We start from the raw sequence: 20,256 nt of genomic DNA, 5'->3' as shown, positions 1-20,256 counted from the left end.
TTTGGTATAACTTTCAGTGATTTATTTAGATTGATTTTTTATAACTTCAGATTATGCTTTTTTTAATTCCATTATGAATGCTTAAATTAATATCATTCGTAAAATATGTGAATAATAATAATTTCTAATTATCATTGTATTAGGTACACTAGTGGAATAATGCTTCTTAGTGCAGATCAGAAAATCTCAGACAGTGTGAAAAGGTCTTTTAATATTGCCAAAAATAGAAAATTACCTCATCTTATCCACTGGTACGCTGCTTTTTTTCTCACTTTTTCTGATTAAATGTAACTCATTTACAAATCTACTATAAATTTGTAAACGAGTTACATTTAATCATTTAAAAATTTACCATGGAAATTTGTTTTTTAATGTGAGTTAGGAAAGTAATTTCATAATATCTTATGAAATATGGATTATTTAGAGTAATGCATAACTGTAACATTAGGTTTTCATGTAGGATGTCCCAAAAAATTTCCAGAAAAGGGAAAGTTATTTTTTCTTCCTTACAGAGTCTTTTTAATGTCTCAACATTTGGCATTAAATATAATATAAAATTATATGTTCAAAGGAAGATAGTATGTAGAATATATAAGAACAAATTAAATTTAACAAACATTCTCTATTCATAAAAAGCAAATTAAAAGTTAATGAAATTTAATTGCAAACAAGTAAATGATTAATTATTGCTGCAAATTAATCTACAATATCATTTAAATATGTAAATACAATACAGTGAATTTTTAAAGTAAAAATTCTTAATTTTTGGACAATAAAATAAATAATAATAAAAAAAAACTGGGAATTTAAATGGTATTGCTAATTTAATTCACTAAAATTTAAAGTTAAAATGAACTATTGTATTTAAACATATACTGTAAGTAAAATTTATATAAAGCTAAGTGCAAAAATTATAAACTAAAGAAAACCAAACTATTAGAACCTTGAAAGTTTCATTTTGAAGGGGGGAAAAAAAAAGAATCAGAGAAACAAGCTAGGTAATCAGGTAGGTTTTTTAAAATTTAATTTAACTTTACTTTTTATTCTTAAGAACAAATTAAAATATTTTGTTTGCATTCATAGGATGCTGACATTGGGTTATCCTGTTGCAACATATAAAAAGGAAAGAGTGGGAATAAAATTTCTAGAAGCTGGAGAAGGAGAAATAAGGCAGGTATGAATTCTTATTACAATAGTTCCTCTGACGTCTTAAATAACAAATATAAATGTGGATCCATAAATGTATACCATAATGAACTTTGTCCTTTATTATGAACAGCAAATTTCATCACATGCTAAATGAAGTTAAATAGAAAATAAAAAAGTATATTCTGTGTATAAACAACGAGAACAAAAGAGAAGCTGACACATTTCTTTATGTTATACTACTGCTGAAGAACTGCAAGTCCTCTTTGATCAAAAATATAAGCATGGCCAGAGGAAAGATTCTTCTGGTGTGAGAATAGGAGAATGTAAAAATATCTGAAACTAAAATACCTGCAACTAAAAATCTCCTGAAAAGGTGGAAATTAGACTAAATTTGCATTTTAAGCAGTAGTATCACCATAATTTAAGGTGAGCAGAGTGGTTGATTTTTCAATGTGAATGCTGTGTGCTGCTTCATGAGATCCAAGAAGGAGAACACTTCAAATTCAACATATTTCCAATTCGATATAGTCCATTCTTTGAGGTTCTGCATTTTGCTCTGGGATTGTTGCAAAGTGCAATGCCCTCAGCAGCAAAAGAAAACCATTAGAATATGCTCAAGCCAAAAAGTGTTACATTTTTTCCAGTAATTTTGAATGTGGTTTATTCTTATAGTTCTCATACGTAAAATTAATCCTACTAATACGAACATTTCATCTTTTGTTGTTTCCTTCCAAGCATTAATTCTAGAATGTTTGTTTCATGGCAGGAGAGTACTTTACAAACATAGTCATTGGTTTGAGCAATTACTTCATCTAGAATATTTTTGGTAAATAAATGGTGAAAGTAATGAATTGACACTGCAACAGGTTGCAACAAACACTCATTTTGTGAAAGAAAATTGTTTCATTGTTGTTGGGGGGGGGGACTTTTTCCCAGTTACATTTTCTCCCATAGCAGAATCATGCTGTTGACATGTGGCCTCTTGCAACTCTTCATCTTCCTCTTCAGAATCGGAAATATATGGGCACCTTGAGGAGGAATGAAATCTTCATAGCTGTCATAATTGGCATCACTCAGATAGGTATTCATCCGGAAGCTCAGTCAATAAATTTGCTATTTCATCACTTGTTAAGATATTGTGTATTTCTTTTTTTCCAGTGTGAAGGCCCTGCAGAACTATAATCTCTAAAACTTATGGTAAAGATTTTTTTTTAATAACTGATAAACTATAAATATGAAACCACATATCTTTATAATTAGGTTCTAACCTTTAGTCCACACCAATATCAGCAGACACACTTAGCATATAATGCCAACTGAAACGTTGACTAAATGTTGTGGAAATGACTCTTCCCTCATAAACATGTGCCTGACTACTGAGACATCACTTAACACACTGCGCTGGTGCGGGACTGCCTTTTTACAATTGATGCCACATTCTGTTTTAGCACAAAATTGTCAGCGAAGTTATTAGTAGACTGATGTTTTAAAACCGATTTAATGTTAAGTAGGTCCAGCTATTTTCCAAAAATGCATAATTTCATTAATGTTTGAAATTACGTTGGAGAGGATACTGAATTTTTAAGAACTTCAGAAGCAGTGTGAAAGAAGTGAACAAAAATATACACTAATAATTTTCATTTTATGAAGTCAAAAAGTAGAGTATTTCTTTATTTGATCTTATTTCTCTTTCACAGCCTGTAATTGTTAATGATGTGAGTCGTCGAGCAGTTGCATTAAAAAGAATACACCCAGTCCTTGTTGAATTTAGAGTACTATCTACCAATCCAGCATTACCTACAAGTTTAGTAGAAATTGCTACATCATCAGGTAATATATTTGTAGTTTGATTAGGTGCAAATTAATATTTTCATTATATGAATTTAACATTAAGTTTTTTTTTACTCTGAGTAATCTTTTGTAATTACTGTCTTCTACAATCATCATTAACCGTGTATAAAAACTGTCTCTTAGATAAGACCCTGCATTATAAAATGCACTATAAAATGATAAAATTATTTTAATGTGAGCATAGTCAGTGTTTCAGTCTGTTGATCAAATTGCCACTATTTGTTTTAAAATGAGAAATGATATTTGACTACTAGCATGTTACTTACTGAGATTACAGTACCTGCACAAATGATCTTCTTCAAGAAGGGTTGTGGCTAATTTCTTTTATGTAATGTTTTGGAAATTATTTTAAAGTTTGTGTATTAACATCATAGTAGCATAATGTGTGATATTACTTATTTTTTACTGTTGTTTCACTGCTTCATTTTCAGAAAATATTTTGCAATCATTAATACATTTCTGTCTAAAACTCTGCCATGTAAAATAGAGTTGTAGAATTAACTCTTTTCTTTGTTGGAAACTTTCGTTTTTTACCTTTTTTACATAGCAATAGATTGTTAATATTCTGCAGTCACTTCAAATACTGCATTTTTAAAAAAATACTGATTTACAGTGCTAATGGGAGAGCAAATCTACAAGATTGACAAATTCACCCTATGCTTCATGGTGTTGCTATGTGTTAACATAAATAACTTTTCATAAAGTACCTGCCCTGTTTTCAGTTCTTAACATCACGTATCTAGTGAACATTCATATGTGTCTTTAACATGCAGATCTTATTTACATTCATAGTTGTCGCTAGATGCTTTATTCGGGGTTCGTACGGTCCTTAAGAATCCTTAAAAGTCCTTAATTTTGGCCAAAATCAGCAGAAGGTCCTTAATTTTAATCATCTGAAATTTCTGTCTGTTTTTACCACTGTCATTTTCAGTGTGAATTAGCATTTTGAGGAATATTTTTGGCGATTCACTGCCGTATATATGGTTATCTTTTGAATGGGTTCATGAGTTCAACTTTGTTTCTATTTCTAATATAAATGATGGGATACTCAAGTTTCTAAGCAAGAAGTGAAACATAAGCTTTTCGAAATTCATTTTTTCTAGTAAAGAGCTCTTAAACAAATTTTCGCTTTTGAAGATGTGAATTCTTTTATTAAGCGGTTCTAAATTTGGCGACTTTTCAACATTTTGACGATTTTAAGATTAGTTTCTATAGAAACTTTTTAATTCCAAAATCGGAAAATTTTTCGACGATTTTTTTAAAACATCATAACATTGATAAATTTCATTAAAATAATGGTAATATATTGAAATTATATTTAGAAAATAACATTAAAATAAAACATTTTTATTTTTCGCTGTCGTATAAAGTTTCATTTTGGCAACTTATACAATATTTTAAATCTGAAAAATAAACAAGGTATAATGCTATAAAGCACAATTTACAAAACAGCTCTTAGCAAAAGCAAAATTAGCTATGTAATTAATTAAAAATGTCTTCTTTTTAATATTTTTCAAAGTAAGAGTTTTTCCCATGTAATTGTCTCAGTCAGAGTATTCAAAATTCTCAAAATATGCATGAGTTTTCTCTATAAAATTAATTTTACACTTTTTTCCTCCTTTTTTGTTTCCAAAATATTTCTGGCTTTTTGTTGTTACAGAATTGGTAGGGATAATTTTTCTTTAGGATTTTAGACATTACATCTTGGAAAGTTTAGAAGGATTTGAAAGCAAGATTTATAGACTCACAATTCTAGAAGATTCGAGAAATATGTGATAAAATGAAAAATGTCTCCATGGTATCAACACGTAATGGGTGTATTTTACAGAAAGTTTGTAATGAATTTCTTAATTTTTGGAGAACATCTGGAAGAACAATGGAAACAATATTTGAAAGTATTACTTCTGATACTAGAATCTTAACATGTTTATCTTCTCTTTATTTTCTCTACTTTTCACTACACAGAAGCATGAAAAATATCAAAAATGCTTCTGATCTTATCACATGGGCAGGCATTATAGAAAGGGATTTTTTTATTAATAAAGAAATTGAAAACTTACAATTTAAAAGATTCATCTAATATTTCTTAATGCATCATACACATAGCTGGCACTAGGCATTCATCTGATGCAATTTCTGTGGAACCTAAATTCTGCTGCCTACTGCCTATCTAAATTCTGTTTCCAATGCTTGCTCTAAATTCTAAAAGTTTTGCCATTTCTAGATTTTGTTGTTCGGTGTGTCACTAAATTCTAGAAATTCTGCCACATCAGCTCTGTAACTGGCCTTTACTATATATATTTCATATTGTTTCTGAATGTTCATATTATTAAAGAAATAAAATTAGCCGATTTTTCTGTACATTCTAAATGCATTTAGTGTTTTTTAGAATAACAAATCCTTAATTAAATCCAAAAATTCTAAAATGAAAAGGAAACGTGTTGAAAAAAGAAACTGAGTACATAAAGGGAATTATTCTTCAAAGATATGTGCAGTTATTATAATGTAAATTACCTAATTGTTTATGATTTCAACCTTTACTATAATTTCCCATTTCTATTTCCTCATATGATAGAGTTATTAAGCCAGATTAAATTTAAATTAAATTGTATAATCTTTGACCACTAGTCCACATTATTAGTTTGAATTTGACTGTTCTTTTTTAATTACATCACCGTGAGCTGTAATTGATTTTATTAACATCAGAACATGCCTCTATGTTTGTTCTAAGTTCTTTTTAAATAAGAGGCTTATTTAAACCTTTGTCTGATATTGTAGTTAATTTCAGACATAGCGATAATATGCTTCACATCTGTCGGAGGTTTTGGACTATTTAACTTTTACCATATCAATTAAACCCTTATAGGTACATTATGGAGAGGATGACAAGTTAGGATATAAAGCACGCAGAAATTAGCGAGAGCATTGGTTTGCATAGTGAGACAAATCTCTAATTTTTAGAAAAAATGCTTAAAAGAAAAGGAAATCGATATAAACGTTACAAAACATAAATGTTTGTAGCTTTTAATGTGTAATTATCTTAATATCGTTTAAAAATCTGTGTCATAAATTACATGCATTTTAAACTGTGAAATTTTATTAGATTTTGATTTTAATAGGGTTTTTTTAACAAATATTGTTAAAAAATAAAATTTAATAGTGGTCATGTAAATCCATAATGACAGGTAATCAAACTACCTAATTTAATTATTTATAACTAACTGCTTATCCTTAAAAAATATCTCTACATGTTAAAGCGAGTTATTTGCTTTCATTAATACTCACTGTGGTCACAAGATAAAATATAAAAATGTAAAAATGCAAGTAAAACATATTCTAATGCATCTACTGAGACTAAAAATAATACGAAACAACATATCACCTCTAGTGCTTTAATGGCTTATTGGAACCTTAAAATATATTAACTGGGTTACAACCACTGGAGCTGTACACGAAGCTACGACACTTAACTGCATCAAACAGAGCCTGACTAACTTTCAACACTTGCCAACCTTGCCTACATCAGGCTTTTTCATGTTTGTTCTAATCAGCAGGTCTCTCTCTAGACAAGCAGCAGCGGTGACAACATTCAGTCTTTTGTTATGAATCATGCTGATTATGATTTTACTTCTTATTTTAACCTATGCAGTTTGACATAAAAATCTACCTGCTTATTTACTAAACCTCTAGACTGACCAAGTATGTGACAAAATAAGACATAAAAAAAAATCAACATAATGCTAATTGTTAGTAAAACGTAAATGTCACTTATCTTCTTTCAAATATGACCAACTATAAGTGTAAAATATTTAATGCTACTTGATAAATTGCATAAAGTTTATTTTATTCTCAAACTTATTCACAATTATGTTAATTAATCCATGTTTAGCAATAATGCGTACTACTTAGAGAACTATTTTATTTTTAGGATGGTATTACAAAAGTGAAATTCAGGCATAGATAATATCTTCAATTGAATTTATTTAGTTCCCATTTGCTCATAGGTCCTTAATTTTTTTCATTAATGGTCCTTAAAAGTCATTAAAAGTACTTAATTTCCATGTGCAGAAATGTGTACGAACCCTGTTATTTGTATAAAAATATAATTGGTGGTTGGTAGCCAGTTATGTACATTATAGTTATATTTCAGAACTGACATGAGTTTTGTTGTTTTAAAAAATGTATTATTATTATGTTAGAAATAAAGAAATAACAATCTTTATTGCTGTTCAGCAAAATCATGCATTCAGTCAGAGTCTAGTGGTACCTCCATAAATCATCTGATTGCTAATTTTTCATGCACTCTAATATTTTTTCTGTGGTTTTGTGCAATGTTTGTGAGTTTTGTAATAAAATACAACAAATTAGTAATGATGAAGTTTATATCGTAGAAAAAGATGATCAGTTAGTGCAAAGGATTAATGGAATATGATTTTCAGTACTAGTGCCTAATGTCAGTGGAATGGCCTAATGTAAGTGGAAAATGGTGGTTACTGTGGCAGAATTTATGGCAGCAACGAATTCACAAAAGCAAGTGATGACACATTAAATCTTACTGCTTCTCAAGTGAATGCTGTTATCCAAAAACAATCTGCAAGTGAAACTGACTCTCCCTGGCCATCAGAAAATGCAGACAGAATGTGAAGTGTAGGAATCTTAAATGGAATTGCTGTGGGAGGTGAAGATGATGTGCGTGGAGTAACATTTTCTTATAAGACAAGGTTTGTCTGATGAGATAATGGCCAAGGAGCTTCTCTGTTATTGATAAAAGCTTCATATGCTCAATACACATGTATAAATCCATTGTCTCATTTGCAATTCATCCTGCACAAGTAGCAGTAGCAGTGAGAGATAAGTTATCATTAATGCATGCTATTGCCAGATAGCAACAAATGATAAATAACTTATTAAACATAATAAAACAGGAAACTTTACCTTGTCTTTGGCAAGTCTTTTTAACATGATGCAGTACAAAGTCCGAAATCTGGACTCATCAGGACTTCAGTGATTCTGGATTTTAGATTTTTCTGGATATTAGATCATCAATTTAAATCTAGTTAGATGGCATGTAGAAATTATAAAATTAAAATATGAAATTGTTATTTATGAAATAATGAAGTATTTATGATCTAAAGAATATCAAAATTTACAACAACAACAACAAAAAAAAAAAAAAAAAAAAAAAAAAGCTTGTACTAATACTTTTTTTTTTAATTCTGTAGACAGACATAATCTCTTGCTTAGTGACATTGTTGAAGCCCTGTAACTGCTGTTTTGAGAATTCTGACTAACTTGTGAATCAAAATGTTCTGGTTTTCAGTAACTTCTGTGTCACTTTCTTCACTATCAGTAGCGGTATTTTCTGGATCTAGAAACGTACAACAGATTTCGCCATTCATTAATTGATTGATGATTTAGAAACATTGTCATCACAATGAAAAACTTCTTTTATATTAACTTCATTTGTTACCGCTTCTCCACATTTCTTTACAAAATCCGTTAATTGGGAAATTTCACCTTTGTTTTGTGATATCCGAAAACCTTTAAAATCATCAAATTTAGCTATCCTTCACTATACATATTTGGCTACGCATCATAAGCTTGGTGACTAACAACAAGTTGTTCCGTTAAATTTTATCTTGCTCCTATTGCACACTGTGACACATACTTAAAGCTTATCAGAGGTCTAAATAAATAAATTCCCACATAGAACTAAGCCGTATTCAGGGCCGGCGCTAGATTTCTTACCACCTGATGCAGCCTTTGTGGGTCCTAAATTCTGCAACTCCTTGCAGCCATATGAGCCCTGGTGCTGGTTCTGGGCTTATGTGAATAACAAATCAGTTATTCTTATTTCAAATAGTCCTGAATGTAATCTTTGGGTCTATGAGTATCATCAACAAATTCTATTTTTAGCATATGGAAAGAAATTTTTGGTAAATTTTTTGTCGCCAATATTTTTTAGTGCATTTAGCTTAAATCTGTAATCATCGCCAAACATAATTTCAACATAAAAGGTTACCATACTCCTTTATTATTTAATTACTAACATAAAAAAGTGTTTAGGCATCATTACATAAGTTATTACTCAAGTTGTCATGTTTTGATAAACATGCAGTGATGAAAGGAAAGTATAATAAATAATGATTTGCCAGTTGATGTATCTATATGGAATATTTTGGTTTGAGATGTGTACCAAAAAGCAGATATGCAGCAATGGAGCCAAATTACTGGTACAAATTTATGCTAAAATGTTTGTTTCTTGAATAACAAGGTATTTTATTTAGTGTTGAAGTGAAATTAAGAATCGGGACTCTGCAGATGTTTTATTATGTGTGTAGGTGGGAATCAAATGTGTATGCATAAAGCCTAGGAGACAAACTGTTGATGGTTTTGAGGTCAGGATTTTATATCATTCTGGATAATGGACGTCCGGATTTCGGACTTTGTACTGTTAATTTTTTTGGTGCCAAAGTAAAAATTCATGTAGAGTAAGTTAAGGGAAGCTTTTAAAAAAGAAGCATCTGTTATGATTAAGCAGTTTTCATAGAACAAAGAAGAAAATTTATATTTAAGTGCATAATTGTTTTTAGGTTGCTTGCTAGTAACCCTTGAAATCCATATGCACTTCAATACATAATCATTTTCCTATTTATATTTAAAAGCTATATGTTATCATAGGTTATGTTATGGCATATTATCAATACATGGTGAAAGATATTATTAAATTAAATGAGATAAATATGTGGAACATGCTTATTGGCTAACAGTAAATATTTATTACATATCAATAAACATGCCATATACATTCATCTGAATTAATTTAATAGCTTCTAAAATGTTTGTTGTTTGATCCTTCTCTATTATATATACAGAAGAATTAAAAATACATACACATAATTTACAGTGAGCAATCAATTTTATTGGAATGTAGGTAATTTGATTAACACAAACTAAATATTCACTTTCTGTTCTTTTACTTTTTTTGAAAAATTTGAGTAACCATTACATACTAAATTATCTGTATATTTATTATTTTAATATGCTGTGATAAAAAATTATAAGATCATTCTCTTTTATGAATAAATATATTGCAATATCTTTTTTTCAGTAAAATTATTGTGGATGTGTAATGCCCTAGAAATATGTGATACAAAAAATCTGATTTATTAAATTACTGTAATAATTAAATTAAGAAGTAAAAACATTACTCTAAGCACTTGCTGAGTTTCCAAATACTTTAGAAGCCTAAAATTTAAACAAATTATTTTTTTTTTTGAGGATTTCATGTGATGTTAATAGAATGTTTGGTTTGTATTCCTATAAATCAGTGTCAGTCTAAGTTCAGTTTTTCTTAGACTGAATCTGAGTTATTTTATTAGTAATAAAAAAAAATCTGAATTTATTGTATAAATGCTTAATTTCTGAATTTTTATTTTAAAATTGCATATTAAATCTTTCAGTGAAATTCCATTTTGTTCGTGTATATGCGTCTGATCGAATAGCAACTATACTAGGAGATGTTTTATATAGTTCTAGAATGAATACTCTATTAGGAGTACCAGTGAAAACTCAAATTCAGAAAACATTATCATTTGATATGCAGGTAAATCAGATTTATATTGTTTTATATTTAATCAATAAAAAAATAAAAATAAAAAAATGAAAACTTTATCAGATGTCCTAAACTGTTTGTAGTAAGACAGTATATTGTTTAGGTAGATATGAAGAGTGTATTATAAATGTAAAACTGTTACTAAATCTTATCACAATAATATCACATAGAAGCAACAGTTATATTAATTTTGAATGATCAAAAACTGTAAAATAATATTTCAGATATAATCAATGTGCCATTTTATGTTTTTAATATTGTTAAAAATTTATTATTTCATGTTCGCCAAAATAATTCTTTAAATAATTTGGCTTTAAATTGAGTGTAAAAGAGATTTATTTAAAAATATATTAATAATTTAGTAATTCTTACTAATTCTTGAAACTTTTCACATTGTAACAAAAAAAAAAAAAAAAAAAAAAAAAACTAACCCATAACATTATTCATATTTAGCATGCTAGGATCCACATTCCATTCATAAAAGAAAATATTTTTACTTCACTTTTCTATAATATTCATCTCCATTTGTTATTGCATTCTAAACAAAGATCATTGTGAAATTAATTCTAGGTGAAAAAGGACACTCACTAAAAGTATATCTTAGGACATCATATGGTGTGCATGACCTAGAACTAAAGAACGTGAATGCATTATCCAGTTCCATTTAAATTCTGTGATTAAGCTGTTAATGAATGTACTAGCCAAGGCAGTATTATGAAAGAAATTTTTTTAACCACTTAACAGTTTCTTTTTTCCGTCATATTATGACAAAAAATAAGCATATTTTTGATAAACATTTTTATGAAGAAATTCATTATATAAACCCAAATCAGCAGTCAGAACTATTACAAATGTTGAATTTATTGATTTATGCTAATTTTTATTTTCATCGTAAAAAGCACATTATTTTCTTAAAGTTGGCTTTTTTTTTTAACAAGTAAGCGAACTGGAAAGAACTCAAAAATAGATGTCAGAATTTAAAATATTTTATTGTTATTACATATCTGTTTGATTCCAAAGAAGAATTATTAATATCAAGAAAGAAGGATTATTAATATCAAGGTTACAAAAGTTCCGAATTTGCATTAGATTTCTTCATCACTAGAGAACTCGGACAACAAACTCTCATTACTTCCAGAATCATTTAGTGAAATTTCAGATTCACTATCTGAGTCAATATCAGAGTTATCTTCAGTTATAAGCTGCTCATTATCATTCATTTCTTCTTTTATTTTAGCTCCAAATTTAAAAGAAATAGTATTCACAGTAGCTGGAACGTCAAGCTAGTGAAAAGAAATTTTGCGCCTTTACTTGCGTAAAAGAATTCAGTAAAACCTAACCTTGAAACCAATTGTTTTGCAATTCTAACTTTACTGGATTACTAGCGCCATCTGTTAGAAACATTACACACTAAACAAGCAAAAATTCGGGTAAATCAGTGTATAGAAAAAAATGTTGCCTGAGCGCTGCTCGGGAAAATAAAAAAAGTGCCATTTCCAAGTACCCGAATGGCATTCGGGCAAAACTGGGAAGTAGTTAATTTTTGCTGTTTGGAGAAAGAGGAAGTATTGAATCTTATAAGCTAAGAAATGAAATTTTGTTCCTTATCAGTTTATTTTACTTGAATCGAGCAAGTTATCTCCATTTTCCAAGTTCTGCCTTCCAAATAGGGGTTTTGAAATCTTCAGGCCTTTTGCAAGGCACAGTATATTCTTTTTGAAGGTTACTGAACCTTTGCTTTGCAGCTATACATATCTTGGAAGAAATGATTGCATTTTCATTGGACATTGGATTTGATGAATATGACTTTTCAGTCTTTTTCAAAAAACCAAAATTCTCACATATTTTTTGATTAAATTCTCTGCACTCTATTTCAGTGTCAAAAATTTATTCATGTGGCAAGCTGTTAACATAAAGCATTTTGTTTTAAAGATAAAATGAACATTACTTTAAAAAAATGCAAAATTAATATAGCCTAATCAATATTTGCTGGGAATACAGCTTATCCAAATCTATAGTTGGTATATGAAAAAACTGAGATTTAATTATTTCTGTTCAGAGAAAAAATTTAGATATGAGAAAAGCTGAGCAAAAGAATATTGAAGAAGTTTTGCTAAAATGGTTCACTATTCAGAGAAGCAGTAATCTGCTGATATTGAGACCAAATGTTTTGCTTGGTTTGATTATACCAAAGAATTGATACCAAAGATGGTATTATATTACTACTTCAATCCTAAATCTTTCAAATATTTTAATATTCATTGAAATTCATGTTTTATGTAAAAATTCTGTGGTTACATAAATTTATCTATGATATTGTGGTTTTGAGTGGTAAAAGTTCTGTGGTTACATAAAAGCAGGGTTTGTACAGTCCATAAGAGTCCTTAAAAGTCCTTAGGTTTTTTGGAATCGATTTTTGGTCCTTAAAAGTCCTTAATTTTGGCCAAAATCGGTCAAAGGTCCTTAATTGTAATTATCTAAAATTTCTGTCTGTTTTTACAACTGCCATTTTGAGTGTGCATTAGCATTTTGGAGGAACATTTTTGCCGATTCACTGACAAATTTAGTTATCTTTTGAATTGGTGAAAGAGTTCATGGGTTATAATTTGTTGCTATTTCTAATACAAATGGTGGGATATTCAAGTTTCTGAGCAAGAAGTGAAACATTAGCATTTCTAAATTATTTAATTTTTTCTAATGAAGACCTCTTAAACAACTTTTTTCTGTTGGGGATGTGAATTCTTTTATTAAAACTGTTCAAAATTTGGCAACCTATCAACATTTTGACAATTTTAAGATTAGTTTCTATAGAAAAATTTTAATTCCGAGAAATTTTAATTTTAATTTTCGACAATTTTTTTAAAGCATTGTAATATTGATAAATTTCCTTAAAATAATTGTAATATATTGAAATTACATTTAAAAATACCATTAAAATAAAATTTTTTTTATTTTTCACTGTAATATTATAAAATTCCGTTTGGTTTCCAGATTCAAACATTATACAATGTTTTGAATCTGAAAAATAAACAAGGTGTAATGCTATAAAAGCCCAATTTATGAAACAGTTCTTCGCAAAAGCAAAATTAGCCATGTAATTAATTAAAAGTGTCTTTTTAAAATTTTTTCATAGTAAGAGTTTTCCCCGTTTAATTGTCTCAGAATATGCATCAGTTTTCTTTATAAAATTCATTTTACACTTTTTTTTTTTTTTTCCCTGTGTGCTCTTTTTTTTTTTTTTTTTTTTTTTTTTTTTTTTAAATATTTCTGGTTTTTTGCTATTACAGAAATTGGTAGGAATAATTTTCTGTAGGATTTTAGACATTTCAGCTTGAAAAGTTTAGATGGATTTGAAGGCAAGATTTATAGACTCACAATTCTAAAAGATTCCAGAAAAATGTGACAAAATGATAATTGTCTCCATGGTATTAACACATAGCAGATATGTTTTACAGAAAGTATGCGATGAATTTTTTACTTTTTAGGGAACCCTGGAAAAACAATGAAAACATAATATTTGATTGTTTTACTTCTGATATTAGAATCTTTTTTTTAACATGTTTATCTTCTCGTTATTTTCTCTACTTTTCACTAGACACAAGCATGGAAAATATCAAAAATGCTTTTAATCTTATCATATGGACAGGCATTATAGAAAGGAATCTTTTTATTAATAAAGAAACTGAAAACTGACAATTTAAAAGATTCATCTAATATGTCTTAATGTATCATACACATGGCTGGCACTAGGCATTTTCCCACGGGATGCAATCTCGGAGGATCCTAGATTCTTCTGCCTAGTGCCTTTCTAAATTCTGCTTCCAATGCCTGCTCTAAATTCTAAAAGTTTCTCCATTAGATTTTGTTGCTCGGTGTGTCACTAAATTCTAAAAATTGTACCATACTAGCTCTGTAACCAGCCCTTACCATATGTATTTCATATTTCTTCTGTTGAATGTTCATATTACTAAATAAAATTAGCAGTTTTTGTACACATTCTAAATATATTTATTTATTTATTTTTTTAGAATAACAGAAATCCTTAATTAAATCCAAACATTTCAAAGTAAAAAGGAAACATGTTAAAGAAAGAAACTGAATACATAAAGAAAATTATTCTTCAAAGACATGTATAGTTATTATTATGTAAATTACCTAGTTTTTAATAATTTCAGCCTTTACTCGTAATTTCCCATTTCTATTTCCTCATATGATAGATATTTACTGAGCCAGCTAAATTAAAATTAAATTAAAATTAAATTGAATAGTCTTTGACCACTAGTCTACATTTTTAGTTTGAATTTGACTCTTCTTGTCTAATTACATCACTACGAGCTGTAATTGATTTTCTTAGCTTAAGAACATGCCTTCATTTTATAAGTTCTTTTTAAATAAGAGGCTTATTTAAACCTTTGTCTGGTTTTGTAGTTACATTCAGATATAGAGATAGTTTGCTTTATGTCTGGGGGAGGTGTGAACTATTTGACTTTTACCAGATCAAGTAAACCCTCATAGGTACATTGTGGAGAGGTTGACAAATTAGGAGATAAAGCACACAGAAACTAGTGAGAACATTGTTTTGCATATTGAAACAAATTTCTGATTGTTAGAAAAGATGCTTGAGAAGGAAATCGATATAAATTAGCCAAAATGTCTGGGAAGAGTTCAATGTTTTGTTGAGTGTTGTTGCTACAAAATATGCATGTTTTGTAGCTTTTAATGTGTAATTATCCTAATATTGTTTAAGAATAAATGTCATAAATTGCATGTATTTTAAACTGTGAAATTTTATTAGATTGTGATTTTAATAGGGCCTTTTAAACGTAAAAAGCACATTATTTTCTTATTTTAAAGCACATTATTTTAAACACATATTTTTAAACAGTAAATAAAATTTAATAGTCACCATTTCAATCCATAATGACTAAAGTTATATAACTACCTAATTTAATTATTTATAACTAACTGTTTACCCTTAAAAGTTATCTCTGCGTATTAAAGGGAGTTATTGTCTTTCATTAATCCTTACTGTGGTCACAAGATAAAATACAAAAATATAAAAATTCACATAAAACTTATTCTTTACTTTTAGTGAGACTTAAAATAATACAAAACAACTTATCACCTCTGGTGCTTTAGAGGCTTATTGGAACCTTAAAGTATATTAATTGGGCTACAACCTCTGGAACCGTACACAGAGCTATGACACTATTTGCATCAGACAGACCCCCAACTAACTTTCAAAACTTGTCAACCGTGTCTACATCAGGCCTTTCAGGTTTGTTCTAATCAGCAGGTCTCTCTCTAGGCAAGCAGCAGCAGTGACAACTTTTATTATGAATCATGCTGATTATGATTTTACTTCTCATTTTAACTTATGCTGTTTGACATAAAATCTACTTTCTATTTACTAAACCTCTAGGCTGAGAAAGTATGTGACAAAGTGAGATATAAAAAGAATCAACATGAAGCGAACTTTTAGTAAAACATAAATAAAATGTCACTTATCTTCTTTCAAATATGTACAACTATTATAAGTGTAAAATATTTAATTCTACTTTATAAATTTCATGAAGTTTATTTTATTCTCAAACCTATTAATAATTATGTTAATTAATTCATATTTAATAATGCATTCTAGTTACGGATCTATTTTATTTTTAGGTCGCATTACAAAAGTGAAGTTCAGGCATAGATAATATTTTTAATTGAATTCAGTTCCCATTTGCTCATAGGTGCTTAATTTTTTTTTTATTTAATGGTCCTTAAAATTACTTAATTTCCATGTGCAAAAATTTGTATGAACCCTGGAAAGTTCTCAGTGATATTTTATTTCTTAATAAGTAAGTCAATAATGTATCTGCGTTTATTGTGAATAGCTCACTTTACATAATTGTTTATTAGATGTATGTTATGTTTGTTTGTAGTATTTTCTCATTTACTTATAATTCAGTAGACAGTCCAGTTACATTAATGTGACCATTTGTCAAAAACCAGAATAACCACCTTTCGCAGAGCGGACTGCTGCCAAACGTGCAGGAAGAGAGTCAGTTAGGTTCTTGAAGGTGTTCACTGGAATGCTGAGCCATGTTGATTCCAGTGCGGTGACCAGCTACGCTAGGTTACGCAGTTGAGGATCCATGGTGCGAACGACCCAGTGGAAGTGGTCCCACAGTTTCTTGATTGGGTTTAAATCTGATGAGTATAGTAAACTCATCAAACTCATCCTGGTGCTCTTCGAACCATGACTTAACACTGCAAGCTGTATTACACTTCGCATTGTTCTGCTGGTAGATACCATCATTCTGAGGGAAAACAATTCGCATGTAGGGGTGGACATGGTTCGTAAGGACAGGTGCATATTTTTGTTGATCCATCGTGCCTTCCACAATGATGAATGCACCCAGAGAATGCCACGAAAACATCCCCCCCCACCATAATGCTCCTCCTCCAGCTTGGACTCTTCTGACAATTGTTGCAGGGTGTTTGCTTTCAGACGCTTCACATCTTGTACGCCAACATCCATCTGTCTGCTGGAGCATAAAATGGGATTCATCGGAAAAAGCCACCTGTCCCCACTCAGTGGATGTCCAGTTGCAGTACTGCATGTGAATTCCAGCATCTGTTTGTTGCTGAAGAACTGTTGGTGCTTTAACCAGGCATCTGCTGCAGAGGCCCATACACAGCAACGTTCGTAGAGGAGATGCTGTTGGTAGCCTCGTGATTCATCTGGGCAGTCAGTTTCATGCTATTCACCGCAGACATCATTCACCTCTGTCCCTATGGTCCACCACATTTGCCATGTCACTGATTTTGGATAGGGCCATTTCGCTATGCATTGTGTACTTTTACCAGGGGGCACACAAACTGTTTACAAAATTGGTCATTTCGGAAATGCTTCCACTCTTCGCCCGAAAGCCAGTGATCATACCTCCAACGTCTGATAAATTGCTCTGTTTCTGCATTATGACAATGACTGCAATGTTTTCTGATTCTTTTGGACACCCTTTACACCACTCCTTTACACCACTCCAGTGCAATACGCTGTCACCTACCTGCCTTCTGTGATTGATTATTTAATATTGACATTGAAAGTAGGTGGTGGTCACATTAATGTGACTAGACTGTGTATATTCAATATATATACCATATATTCTGCTGTATAATGCTCACTTTTAATACAAAAATAAGATCAAAATGTACAGGTGTGTGTTATACGCTGGATATAAAAATGATAGATTTAAAAATTAAAAAATAAGGAAAAGATGAGTATATAAAAATTAGATTTCTACAATACTGTTTATTTAAAAGAAATGAGATACCATACGAACTTAAATTTTCATTATTGGTAACATGAACAATTAGTCTTAATCATCTTCCATAATATCTTCAATCTTCCAGAACATAATTGAATTCTATTTCATCTCGACTATCACTATTACTCTGATCCATAAATAATCATCTTCCATTCCATCTAGACTGAGATAAAACTAAAATAACTTTTGAGTTACACTGGGTTTAATTTCATTCCAGTGTTTATCGACTTGCATACTATTCCTAGACTGGCATGATCATTTGGCCTCCTTTTATAAATGTTTTTTCACCCTCTAACATCCGTGTATTCCACTATGATTTAAAATTTTCTTTGAATGATTTATTGATACACAAATCTAAAGGCTAATGGTTTGGTTTATTTAGCTGTGGCAAAGCACTCGAGGGCTATCTGCCTAAGGGAAGTAATCGTTACTTTTCAAGTGAAACTGGCTGGTATGCATGTTACACATGAGAAAAACCGTGAAAACCCTCATTCAGCCAGTCTGTTCACCTTGATTCAGACCCTGAATCAAACTACCAGTGTTCAGCAGCTTTACCACTCAGTTGCTGGTAGGCTCTAAAGGCTGGTGTAAATCCTTATTTGTCTCTTTCAACTATTTCTTTGTATTATCTATTAGATGAGATCTAAATGTGCAAAAACTAAAAGACTTTCTGGAATCATTAAGGCAATCGAATGCTTTTGCCAAACATTTCTTATCCACAGTTTCACACTATTTTCCTCCACTTATCTTTTCTTATGAATATGAATGAAAATACAATAAGGGAAATTACATTTTGGCATCGCCTTTCTTTTAAAAATAACGTTTTAATTTTGTACCATTCTCTCAGCAGAAAAGCTCTACTATGAGGTGTTTTTTTGTGACCTATTGTTTTTACGTAAGCCGTTTTTATTCCTTTCACATCAATTGTTTTATTTCCTAGCATATTAAGCATTACTGTAGTTTCATCCATATTTCCAGTATGCTACAATAATTTGTTTTTCCCTTCGTAGGTAAGTAACCTACTTTTGGAAACTTATCAATCTGTTGTGCAAATCTTTTGGAAGCCTTTGTTTTTTCCCACACAAATAAATAATTATGAGCCATATATCGACTACACCAATTCAAAGTTGTTTTAAGTTTTCACTTTCATTTACATTCATTTTTGCCCACTTAAAGGGGAAGTAAACGAATGTTTCTTGTTACAATTAATCCTTTCTGGAGATTTTCTAGACGCAATTTGCAACACTTTCTTCAATAGGCCATTTTGTAACTTTTTTACACAAAGCACATTTATTCTTAGCCACATTAATTATTATGATTTTATTTTCCTTCCACTCATATATGGAGCTTTCATCAAGAGCAAACCTCCTTGCTGCAGCATGATTTCCATTTTCATTCGCAAATTGAATGAATTTGCATTTGAAACCAGTACTGTGTTTGTTTCATTGGCAGGAGTCAATTTTGTTACAAAAAGGAACACTAGATCAACTGTATTTCAACTAAAGCAAATGCAATTTACTAAAGTCTTTGATGTTCACTTCAAAATCACAGCTTCAAATGACTACAGAAAGAGAAAACATCCAACTCCTAATTATGCGAATTCATTTGTTCAAAAGGGCCCCAAATTATGTCCCAATTCGTACCCTAAATTATATCCACATTTTCTTGAAATCCTATAACAATATTCATGTGCACAGTTGCAATGAATGCAACTAAACCTCTTTGCCAGAATCATTTACGCCTTCAAGCACCCCACACACACATATTGTTCCCCTTACCGCTTGTCTATTCAGTATAACATTGTTCGAAAGCTTGAGAAAAATTTCGAATGAATGACTTAAAAAATAAAAGCATCACATTTGTATCTTTCAGGCTTCTTCATAAGGAAAAGAGTTCGCATTATACAGTGAATATAGCTAAAAATTAAAAAATGTAGTTTGTATATTGCTCTTTTAAGCCATTTCCTTTCATGAACCTTTTTGCAATCTGTACACTTTCATAAAATCAGGAACCCACTTTATAAAGTAATTTCTGCCTTTTTTTCAAAAGATGTGTTTATTTTTGTAAGTAGTCTGTGAAAAATCACTTATTACATTAATTTCCTTCTAGCCCTTACCTGAAAAGATAGCAAAAGAATTAGGTGTACCCAAAGGTGCTGCTGGGCATTCTATGATACCAACAATGCTTCATTTAAGAAGTATAATATTGCCTTCTTTCAGAGGTGAAGACCTGACACTTACAGCTGAATTGCCTATGCATTTTAGATGGACCACAGATAAATTACATTTATTAAGTTAATGTAAATAAAAGTGATAAAACAAATTA

At 30.1% G+C, this 20,256-nt stretch overlaps 1 protein-coding gene across 1 annotated transcript in view; it reads left to right on the top strand.

Moving 5' to 3' along the window:
- The window catches only part of LOC118204468 (mitochondrial mRNA pseudouridine synthase RPUSD3-like), a 47,890-nt gene extending 27,634 nt beyond the window's left edge, over positions 1–20,256 (top strand). The window contains exons 4-8 of the mRNA XM_085822564.1: positions 144–251; positions 1,084–1,174; positions 2,847–2,979; positions 10,464–10,606; positions 20,041–20,256. Coding sequence (XP_085678690.1) covers positions 144–251; positions 1,084–1,174; positions 2,847–2,979; positions 10,464–10,606; positions 20,041–20,229 — 664 coding nt within the window. The 3' untranslated portion in view covers positions 20,230–20,256. The remainder of the gene's footprint in view (positions 1–143; positions 252–1,083; positions 1,175–2,846; positions 2,980–10,463; positions 10,607–20,040) is intronic.

Source organism: Stegodyphus dumicola, chromosome 8, assembly GCF_044657685.1.
Source record: "Stegodyphus dumicola isolate Sdum_Otavi_A_Nest chromosome 8, ASM4465768v1".
In the NCBI taxonomy this organism is placed as follows: domain Eukaryota; kingdom Metazoa; phylum Arthropoda; class Arachnida; order Araneae; family Eresidae; genus Stegodyphus; species Stegodyphus dumicola.
This window is presented reverse-complemented; position numbering and strand designations above follow the sequence as displayed.